The 12,068-nt window shown below is 39.7% G+C and overlaps 1 protein-coding gene across 2 annotated transcripts in view; it reads left to right on the top strand.

The window, feature by feature from the left end:
- The window catches only part of TRHDE (thyrotropin releasing hormone degrading enzyme), a 222,273-nt gene that overhangs the window by 175,377 nt on the left and 34,828 nt on the right, over positions 1–12,068 (top strand). For both annotated transcript variants that reach the window (XR_014516555.1, XM_083463123.1), the window contains exon 10: positions 3,881–3,969. Coding sequence is in view for 1 of the 2 variants with exons in the window: in XM_083463123.1 (XP_083319249.1) it covers positions 3,881–3,969 (89 nt within the window). In the remaining variant the exon portion in view is untranslated. The remainder of the gene's footprint in view (positions 1–3,880; positions 3,970–12,068) is intronic.

Here is a 12,068-nt window from a genome sequence, read left to right as displayed (position 1 = left end):
GGTAATTAATGCTGGGTTACATCAGGGAGTGTATCTACTGCCTTTAAGTTGCACTGTCATCCCATGATTTTCCTCTGACAGCGGCATCATGCCAACAAATTCCTCTCCACTTCTGTCATTCTTCTGACATATCTGAGAAGTTCTGCCAGCATCTACAATGCCTGTAGCTATTCTCAAATCCCACTGGTTCAGAAGAGCTGCTGCCAAACGCTACAGCCCTTCATCCAGTAGATTTTATGTATATGATTGCACCCTACATTATATAGTAATATAATATTACTATGTAGAGTAAAAGGAGAAAAGAAAAGCTCTGTGTGTGATGGCTATCTGTCAGAAAACTCACCAATGCTAGCATATTCAACAGCCAGTGCCTTTAGTAAAGATATACGATGGTATACTGAAGTACAGAAATTATTGCAGACATATTTTTAACTCTGATATCACTTAAAACATCTTTTTTCAAAAAGTAAATTTTACCGTAATGGAAATTTATGACAGTATTATGTATTTTATTATATAACTGGATGCAATTTAAAATCTGTTACATTGCACTTCATCTTAAAGTGGCAATAAAAGATGGACTGCAGTCCAGTATAATCAATGAAGTTTAAGCACATAACCATGTTCTGAATTGCAGCTATAGTAAAAAGCCAGCCATACCGATACACGGTCATGTCTTCTCTTTTACTGCTTTGTATTTTAATATACTGACTACTTAGCTCTTTCAGTCCTTCCTAATAATCCAAAGTCACTGACCTCTCAGTAAATTTAATAGCATTGTTTCTTTTCTGTTAATCCCACTTGGCTCATCGTTATCCTTTGCATTTGGCAGGGAGGGCAGGGCGTGTGTGAATAATATGGCCGCATATTCATCTTTTAGTCACAAAGAGCCAATCATCTGAGGTAGTTATTTCTCCTGTTGAGAACATTTCCCAACAGTAGAATTAATCAGTTTCCTCTTAGCTAGCTATTCTAATGATCAAAAATTCATTGTACTAAATTAAATTTCTGTGTCTTGGGTCAGAGCTACATTTTACATTGGCAAGTATTTGTCCCCAGACCTGTGCTTGCCAGGGTAGTATGACGTAGATCAGGGATGTCCAACAGGTCAATCGCGATCTACTGGTAGATCCCTGGGAGGTTTTGGTAGATCGTGGTTCATTGCTGGGTCCCTTTCCTTAGCGTATGTAAAATATGGTCCACCCTCCATTGTTGCGCGATCTGCAGAATGGAAGACGGAGTTTACTCAGTGAGGCTGTTTGTTTCCCCAGCGATCTGTTGGTGAGTGGCAGTTCCCCTTTCTCCCTTGAGCTTAGGCTTGAATTCGCAAAAATTGGGGCTTCCCTCCTCCCTAAAAAAACCTAAACAGCTTTGACCTGAACCCCCCAAAAGGGGGTAGATAACTGCCTGTTGTTCACTCTGTGAGTAGATCACAGTCTCTTGGGAGTTGGCTACCCCTGATGTAGACAGACTGGGTCATTTGTAGGGGAGAATCAGTAAGTGGGATTTTTAATTTTACAGTCTTGGAGCTGGACTGGGTTGTTGCTGCTGTTGTATTAAAGTAAAATACAGTATGACCTTTCTCCTGCTAATTATCTCCTTCAAATGGCACTTCCCCATCAGCATTACAAATTAAACTTGAGGCTGGGGACCTGGTGTTTGCCTCAAAACACATGGTTCCATTTCTAGATTTCCTATGCAATTGTAGGGCATCACTTCTGTGCTGCATATTTCTAGCCACCAGAACTTAAGAAATCCTATGTTTCCCGGCCTACAGCAAGGAATGGGAAGAGAGCTCCTTGGTTCACTTTTTAAATGATTTATTTATGAATTTTGTAAAGCACTTTGAGGGTTGTTGTTTTTTCTACAATCAAGCGGTATATAAATTTTATGACATGAACAAACAAAGGTACTGCTCTTTGGCCCATAGTCCTTCAAAGCTTTAGTCCAGGGGTCGGCAAGCTTTTTTGGGGGGGTGGGCCAGTTCACACACCACAAACCTCCTGGTGGGCCGGAGTGTGTGTGTGTGTGTGTGCATGCGCATACAGAAGAAGGGGTTTATCTCTCTCCCCCCTCTCTCCCCCAGCCCCTCCCGTCCCCCTGCTTACCTAGGGTGCTGCCCAGAGGCTGGTGGTGGCGAAGGAATGAGCAGCCCAAAAGTTCTGCTTTTGGGTTGCTCGTTCCTCCTCTGCCGACGCCAGCCTCTGCTGCTCGCAAGGGCAGGCACAGGAGCCGCGCTTGGCAGAGCGGCAGCGACAAACAGCTTGCTCCGACGAGGGGCTGCTGGAAATGCGCTTGGCCAGCTCAGCCCAGCCCCCTTCCCCCTCTCAGCCACGCGCAGCCACCACTGGCCTATTGGCCAGGGCCTCAAACCTTAGCAGGCAATTGGCCAGTGATTTACTGCACCAGGATGAGGGAGGGAGGAGGGGGGAGGTTCTGCTGTGGTGAGGGAGAGGGTGGAAAAGGTTGGTGGGGAAAAATGGTGCCCACGCCGCGGGGGGGGGAGTGGAATCTCCACGCCGATCCACGGAACCAGCCATGGGCCTTAGGTTGCCGACCTCTGCTTTAGTCTAGGGAAACTGTGGCTCTTCCTGTGGTTACTGGCTACAAGTCCCATCTCACCCAACTTTTGCTCATGCTGGCTGGTCTGATTGTAGTTGAAGTCCAACATACATGCACACGTAATTTTATTTGTATTCCACTTTTCCACAGTTCAAACCATGCTCAGGGTGGCATACAACATGAAAAAAGACCTAACTACAACATAACACAATTAGTCATAAACAATAAATAAAACATTAAAACTGAACAAAACTGAATGATTTTCACATAGATCACAGCAAGAAACCCTTTCCCAACGAAAACTCCCAAGAGTCTGTTCAGCAGCCTCAGCTTTTGTAGCGGGGATCATTGAGAGCCCTGCACTCCCAAGCAAGGTAGAAAAGGCTTGCAAAGCAGGGAGCAGGGAGCAGGTCTTCCAGGTCTCACAACCAAGATAACATTGCTGAGAATCTTGTTCCCGCCTATTGACATATACAATCTCCTTAAATCCGAAATGGTGACCCTCATCTGTATGCTTACATACAACTGTATTTGCAATACTATTTAAGATTGTGTGTATGGCTCCTTACTTTGGTTGATACATTTTGGAGAAGAACTACTGTGGCTGGATATGTTCTTTTTTATCTTTTACTTACTAGGATAGAGTGTACATCATCCTGCAGAAACCACGTCAAATATTAAAAAGGGTATTGAGTATAAAGCAGCTCCTGTTGCAAATGACTGCATAAGGCTTTGGGTCCATTATTCATGTATGAATTTTATACTATTCATAAACTAGAGCTTGATTTCACCAGTATGTTACATCTGTGTAAAATGGGTATAAACTGTAGCATTTTACACTTGATTTACAGAAATACGAATAATTATACAAGGCTGTAAGCAATTGAGGATAAAATTTTATCGTCAGCAGCCTTTAAGAAGATACTAAAAATGGCAGTAGTAGAAATGTATATTGTCACTAAAACCAAAGCATATGCTTGCTCTAGATTATCTTCTCCCTAAATTAATTTCAGTTATACTCTTCTTACTATTGGAAATCATTCCTCTGTTTTGTAACTTTATTTTTTACTAGAAACTATCTTGTAATGATAGTATGTAAAAAAAGGGGGGCATCACTGTCTTTTTGAAAGATGAATGACATTCTTATTGTTTTGTTGCCAATAGCAAATTTATTTGAAAGGCAAAGTAACATTCGAATCAACATCTTTGCTCTACTACTGAAATTGTTTGATTCCTTTGATGTAATCCCTGATTGCTGTAAAGTGAGAAGAACCAGTTCAGTATTTTTGTTCTTAGATCGCCCTCCTTTGTCTTGCAGCTACTTGTGGCAGATCCCATTAACAATTGCAGTAGGAAATACGAGCCACATCTCATCAGAGGCAATTATATGGGTGTCTAACAAATCAGGTAAAAATAAACTTTCCTCCCAGTGGAATCTCATAAAGCATTCATGTGTGTTTTTTCCCCCTGAACTGTTTCTTCACAATTGATCTTAGGACATTGATTAGCTGTGCTAAACTTTATTCCTGCTGCTGAAAAATGAATGGTAAGAAAGACATTTTTGTTTTAAAGGAGGAAATGAAAGAAGAGTGTTGTTAATTTTAATAAAAGTCAAAGAATAAATTGAAGAGGCTTTAGACTACAGAGATACGCTGAGGAAGGTGAAATCTTATATTGGGCCCCATGTATGGAACGCCTACATGCAACTCATTTCACTTAATCCAGACCCTGAATAAAGTATAGTTGATGCTTATGGAGGGTTTGTGTTTCGTTTTGAAAATGAGGCACAGTGAAGACTGTGGTGTCTTTATTTATTTACACATATATGCAACCTAAGCCAGTGACAGAGGGATTCACGGCATTAATATCCCAAAAGGGGTCTTCTCCAGTAGCTACATTATTGGAGTCAAACAGTAATCAGACATTGCTCTCTCTAGTTTGCTGCTTTACTTCCAGATCACATTACTGCAACTCAACTCTAAACTCTGGCTTTGTCTTCTAACTAACCACGAGCTAGGAGAGGGGCGCCACCCATTTGTCATCTAACACAAAGCTCCTTTCTTCTGTTTCCTTAATGGCCCATCACCCAGTCTATCACTTCATCACAGGAAGATAGTCTGACTTGTATTTTAACACTTGCTGGATCTACAGGTTAGAAGTATCTCACTTATACCCTACGTTCCTCCCCACAAACTCATAATCCTATATTAGACCCCATGTACAGAGTTCTTACATGAAACTTATTTCACTTAATTCAGAGAAAATATAGTTGGGGCAATAAATATACAAAACAATATAATGTACCTAGCTCATGACCAGTGTAATGTAGTCTAAAATTCATAGAAATCCACATCATTATTAGTCCAGGAAGGCTACAGAGAATTGCTGATTCTTCCTTGTCCACTGATACCTCAGAGAGCTTCTACTGGCCTTAACATAGTTACTGGATGTTGGGCTTTATGACATTCACATTCTTGCAACCATCTTTTGCCACCACCAGGCATTTTAGGCTCTGATATAGCTGTAATAACAAATCAATTCCATGATGCTTAGTGTTACTTTCAGATTATGCTTTTGTATTACTCTGAAACAGAAAGGAAACTTATTTTGCAAGTGGTATGTGCTGCTTCTCATTTTTGCTACTAAATTTATATCGTAGCTGAAGTGGCACACTCTGTTCGAATGGCAAGATACAAATAATAATAAAAGTAATGATGATAATAATAATAATAATAATAATAATAATAATAATAATAATTTCCTTCCCATATGTGGAAAAAAGAAAAAACTGAACTCATTTCATAGAATAGAAAAGTTATTTTAAAAAAATTCCTCAGTGAAGTTAGGTGAAAGGAAGCAATCACCTAGTCTGAGTGTCTTTTTGCTCTTTAACAGACCATTAAGTAGTAATAATATCTCATTGTGTCCTCTCATGTATAAGTGAGATCTAAGAATACAAACGTTCTAATTGAACGAATAAGGTATGGCTTTGGCTGCAGAAGGTTGGGTCAGGTTATTTGGCCATTATTATATCATATTGGTGCCAGCCTTGATGCTTTCAGTTAATCTGTTGCTTTGTCTTTTTTCCTTGCCCTCATTTGCTTAATCCATACATATTTCACATTCTCAGAATTCAAGTTCACTGATGGTATCAAGAAAAAAAACAAGCCAACAATAACTAGGATCACAGCAGTTGCTGATCAACTATTATATATATTTCTAAGAAAGTTTATAAGAAGTTATCAAGCTGTGAATAAAACTAATTCATTTGGAAGCAGTATTTATTCATGAGCAATTCCTTTAACTTCATTTATATGCTAATCAAGATGCAGATAGCCTGAGTGGGTTAGAAAGGACCATGGGATCTTAAGTATGAGCAAAGTTAAAATCAATAGCAACTGTGATTTTAAATGCTAGTCAGTGTATACAACAAATAGAACAAATGGCTGGCTGATCTAGCCCAGTAATAAGTGAGAAGTCCCGCAAGCCTTTACTGAGTGGTAAAAAGTGCCCAATTGGTAAAAGAACAGAAGCGACAAAAATGAATTATTATTCTTTGTTGGGAAGGGTATTTAGATGTCCATAGTTATAACTTTATGATAAGATTGCTAGGTTCTAATAGAATATATACCAGGTGTATGGGAAAAGGATGGTCTGTAGGGATTACTCTCCCTGACAGTTGTGCTGTAAACCAAGCATGTTTAATAAATTCCCTTTATACAGCTTCTATTGAAATTTACTTACCTTTGGGTAAGGAGTGGTAGTCAGTGTGGTAGTCCTGCTAGCAGATTTGGAAATGTTAACATATTGATTGTGAGAGCCTTCTTGGGTGTGGGATTCTTCTGAAACTTCACAAATATCAAAGGAGATTAGAGGAAACTGAAATTCTCACCTCCCCTTTCTTCAATATAACATCTGCAGTACCACATTTAGTAGTAGTTTTAACATTTACAGATTTAGAAAGGTTCCCTTATTATTTTGAAGAGCGCATTCGTTTTTTGAGAGTGGCTGGAATGAAAAATTTGTGGTACGCTTTTACATGGTGGTCTTCAGCAATTTCAGGGCTCAAGCAGCCTCCTTGAATCAGCACTAGCAGCCCATTTATATTACCACCACCAGAATATATTAAACACCAGGGCATCACTTCCTATAGGTAGAGAGTCCCAGAAGGACTTCCTGCTGGTGCAAGGTTCCACATCCTACAAGCTTTGTACTGTAAAAGCACATAGCATTATCAACTTGAAAGGCCTTTTGACATCAGGGGATCATGCTCAAACTCTACCTCCTTTGAGCTTCCTATTGCCACAGTTTTTCATTTCCCCCACTCTACTCCCAGCCCCAGCTTTATTTAATTAAGTAATGAATGAAAAGGCGTAAGGAAGCATTCCCTTTGTGGGATTTGATAGACGGGTGATTGAAACTGAATCTTGTGAAAGAGCATCTTCTCTTCTGTAAGATTTTTATCAATCAGAATCCCCCCCCCGAATGCAATAAATAACTAATAAATAACCTTGAAAGTCAAACTGAATCCGTTCTGGAAGTCTGTTTGACTTCCAAAATGTTCATGAACTAAGGAGCGGCTTCTGGTTGGCTGCAGGAAGCTTGGATGTTCGGGTTCCAAAGAATGTTCGAAAACTAGAACAATCTCTTCTGGTTTTCAATCATTCAGGAGCCAGAACATTCAACTCCCAAGGCGTTTGAAAACTAAGGTACGACTGTATGTGTTTACTACTTGAAAGGCTAGATTCATTTTAAACAGAGAGTATTGTACGCCACTGCATCAGTGTGTAGTGAACTCAAAATGCATAAATTATATTTACACTTACCTTACAGCGTTTTTTATAGTATTTTTAACACTAATCCTAAATGTATATTTACTAGGAATTAAGCCCCCCTGAACATAGTGGGAGCTACTCCTGAGTAAATGTGCACGCACTTGCACTGTACATGTATCAACTGACCACAGAGTAAATTACTATAGGTTGGAGCGGAAGGTTGTGGGTGCCTATGCTAAGAGTCAGGGGGGTCCTCCTGAACCATATGGCTGATATCATGAAGTGCTGCACGAAAGGGTTAATAAAATATTTCTCATGCAGTAACTTAATTACACACATGTAGGGTTCTCAGTGTTACATTTCATGAAGCCTACAACAACAGTTTTGTATGAATTACATACAATGTAACATCTTACATTTGTAAGGGAGATGAGTAGGGTTGGGTTGTGGAAATTCAAAAAACAGCTTTGTAGCTAAGAGTTTATACACAATCCTAATGTTTACAGAGTTGTCCCTGTACAATGAAGAGTGGTAGGTCAGCTGCTTATCAAATGTAACAGCAAGCATTTGTCCTTCCAACATCCAAAATACTAGTCATTTTGTTTCATAGACTTCTGGAAGGTGTTTGCCTGATAGAAAACGACTAAGCTATATGCCTATGTATTCTAGAATGCATGTTTTTTGCAAGCACAAATGGACCCGAATTCATGTCCTGATAAACGAAGTTTCAGACAATACTCTAAAACCACCCTCCATATTCTGAACAAACAAAAATAACAAAGAAAAGTTAGTCAGCAATATTAGATATTTATATCTTGCAACAATTCTATGCATAGGATAAATATTATTTTTGGATAAAATACCTTCTTTTGTTGCCAACGTGACTTTTCAGTAAATATTTCTGATAATTAGAGAAATTGCACATGATTTCAATGAAGTAAGCACACCAGAGAGGCATTGGTAAAGAAAGCGCGATCTGTAGAAATGTTGGGAAAGGCTCAGACATAAAATTCTAGTAAATTATATAGAACTTTGTGAAGAACATTCATCAGACAACCTTTACAATAACCTCCTACTTATTTGAACTAGAATAACATGAAAAGATTCCTACTCTCCTTTGTAGGAAAAGGTCAAAATAATCATGCCCTTATCTAAAAAATAATAATGGATTGTGATTCTACTGAAAACTTACTGAAAACCATGATAACAGAAACACTTTTCTTTTTCTTTTCTTTAAAGATACTGCTGTAGCTTTCCTTTATCAAAGAAATGTGTAGTGATAAAATAGGTGTTTTGAAGCTGTCATCTCTGACTGGCAGGTTTTCATACTACTTTATAACATGTATGAAAATAGTCTGGAATCTAGGTAGCTAGACTCTAGATAGTTTGTGGCCAATATTCAGTTGATCTAATCTACAAAGGTTATATGCATACAACTGTCATTATGCCATATTCATTTCTCGGTAAAGGACTGGAAGGGTGGTGGGCAGACTTCAGAATTGTAGAATCTACTTTTTTAAAAAAAAAAATCAGAAACAAAGATTTTACTGGAGCCTAGTATATAAGACAAGCACCTAGAATGAAAGAATTCTGGAGCCATGGATTTTTTCTGAGTTCCAGAACTGAGCAAAGTTCACTGTCTTTCCATACAAAAATCTACTTCTGGATATTGTCCCACTCCTATTTTCTATTTCAGTAGGTTAATTTTTTGGGGTGAGGTGTCATTTGTTGCAATATTTCGAATTGGATCTTGCAGAATGTCAAGCATTTTTTAAAAAAGAATCCCACCCCCCCACCCCCCAAAAAATCAAACCAACACGTTCTTTCCCATCTCACAGACATTTTGTACTTTTAAACTAAGCTCCAAGACACTGTTTGTCTTTCCCAATTAGCTGTTTGCTTATTTTTATTTGATTTACTGAATTTAAATTTTACTGAAGTGCCTATTTGTGTAGGTGAGCACCCCAGACAATAGTGTGTGTGTGTGTGTGTGTGTCTGTGTGTGTGTGTTTACTTACATCATTTTTTGTGGGGGGCTTTGATGAGAAAGAGGATCATTAAGATTACTTCTTTAAAAAGGTGTTTTCCAATCCTGAAGCAGTTACCACTCATTAAAAGCTTGATGGGCTAAATAGGATAATTAATTATGCTAAGAAAGAAGAGGGAGTGACTTTATAGAAAGGCATGCTGGGGCATGTGTTTATTTTCGGAGCCTATGAATCTGGCAACTTGTTGATACAGATGTTGCTGGAAATAGTGCTTGCAGATTGATTTGACCTGGAATAATTTATTGTGTAAGAGTACTGAATGTTGTAGACAGTTTGGTGCGGGGAGACAATCAGGATAGGTCATTTGGTAGAGTATGAGACTCTTAATCTCAGAGTTGTGGGTGGGTTTGGCCCCCACATTGGGCAAAAGATTCCAGCATTGTAGGGGGGGACTAGATGACCCTCAAGGTTCCTTCCAACTCTACAATTCTATGTTCTTATGACTGAGTGCAGAACGATGAAGATGTACTCTTTACATAAAGGGTGGTGACCAAACCATTTTATTTAGAACAAACTGGAGCAGTGGCGTAGCGTGGGTTGTCAGCACCCGGGGCAAGGCAAGTAATTTGCGCCCCCTAACCCATGGATTTGCGCCCCTAACCCTAACCCCCAGATGTTGCGCCCGGTGCGGCCAGCCCCCCCTGCACCCCCCACGCTACGCCACTGAACTGGAGCACACATTAGGCCCACTTCAACAGCCTCATGACCCAGGTGTGAATAATTTTATCCTGCCTTAATTATGTCAATTTACAGCCTGCCTTAGTTGATATGTTACTATCCATTTAAGTTAAAACTAAGTAGCACTCTGGGGAAAGAAAATGTCTGGGCTTCTGGGGTGGCTGAGAAAGGGTTCTAGGTGTGCTGAGTTGAGTGCTGTTTTAGGACTCTGTTGAACTGCAGGAATAGGTCTGGATGAAAATAAAAGTTAATTTGTTTGCATGCTGCTTGTCTGGACTGTAACATTGGCTCCTGGTCTTTTCCATCAAACCTGGCCTGGAACTGCTCCAGACTCTGACTGGATTCTGTTAACATTATGGTGACTTTAGATTTTTAAAAACCTTTTGTAGGTTTCTTAAAAGTTCCAAAAGCAAATCAGTTAATGTGTGTAAAATGTTTACTGCATTTTGAAAACACTTAACAATAGAAAACACAAGCATAGAAAGCTGGGGCCACTGGCAAAGCGAATTAATAAATGAATCTGCACTTTTATATACAGTGATACCTTGGGTTAAGTACTTAATTCGTTCCGGAGGTCCGTTCTTAACCTGAAACTGTTCTTAACCTGAAGCACCACTTTAGCTAATGGGGCCTCCTGCTGCTGCCGTGCTGCCAGAGCACAATTTCTGTTCTCATCCTGAAGCAAAGTTCTTAACCTGAGGTACTATTTCTGGGTTAGCGGAGTCTGTAACCTGAAGCGTATGTAACCCGAGGTACCACTGTATCTATATACTATATTTTTACTACTAGTCCAGCATCAAACTGTTTTCATTGGCCTTTTCTAAAGGTTCTAAAGGGTGCATGAAACAGGAGGGGGAAAAGGATGAAACTCATGTGCAGTAAATGATGGGGGTGGGGGGAAGGGAAATTCTCTGTCAGTGAATTTCCCCACTAAAAGGGGCAAAGTGTTGGTTTTAAGCTACAGCAAAAGTTTGAGTAAAACATGGGTGAAAGAACACTGAAAGGGAAATTGTGAAACTGCAGCAGAAATTTGAATAAAGCAGGGATAAAATCATGGTGTTGACAGTCTTTAATAGTCTTTGTGTAGTATGATTGTTTTTCACTCTCTCTTTGTTAACCACTAAGGCAAAGGGTATGCCCCAAAGAGACTTTGGGAATAGCTCAATGAATATTTAGACGAACCAGTATGCATCCAATGAAACTGAATGTTGAAGATTCAGGACAGACAAAATAAAGTATTCATTCATATAAGCACATAGTTTAAGGTGTAGTGATTGTCATCAACTTGGATGGCTTTAAGGGAAGATTAGACAAATTCATGGAGTATAGGCTTTCACTGGCTTCCAGCCATGACGACTATGTTCTGTCTCCATGGTTAGATGCAGTATGCTTCTGAATACCAGTTTCTGGAAACTACAAGAATGAGGAGTGCTGTTGTGTTGAGGTCCTGCTCACAGGCTTCCCATAAACATTTGGTTGGCCGCTGTGATAACCGGATTTTGGACTAGATGGGCCTTTGGCCTGATCCATCAGGGCTCTTCTGTTCTTCTGTCACTTTATACAGGCATAGGCAAACTCGGCCCTCCAGATGTTTTGAGACTACAATTCCCATCATCCCTGACCACTGGTCCTGTTAGCTAGGTATGATGGCAGTTGTAGTCCCAAAACATCTGGAGGGCTGAGTTTGCCTATGCCTGACTTTATACTTGGGCTGCATATAGTGTGGGTGAGGTTAATTTGTGCAACAAATCAACTCACAGCGGAACTGCATCTTGTTTGCAATCCATATGTCATAAAGGCTCCCTCTCCCTTGCATTCCAGCCTGACTTTGGTCCACAAATCGGATATTTAGAATTAAGCAAGCATTGTCCAGCCGATTTAGTGACTATGGTTCAATTCCTTTATTCACTTCGGATGCAATTAAGTCCTCATGATATAATTTTCCTCCATCAGTTTCATGTGGTGAACATTCTTCATGAATGAGCTCTGTCGTGGCAACAGTTGG

This window comes from Podarcis liolepis, assembly GCF_965112155.1.
Source record: "Podarcis liolepis genome assembly, chromosome: 10".
Classification (NCBI taxonomy): Eukaryota; Metazoa; Chordata; class Lepidosauria; order Squamata; family Lacertidae; genus Podarcis; species Podarcis liolepis.
This window is presented reverse-complemented; position numbering and strand designations above follow the sequence as displayed.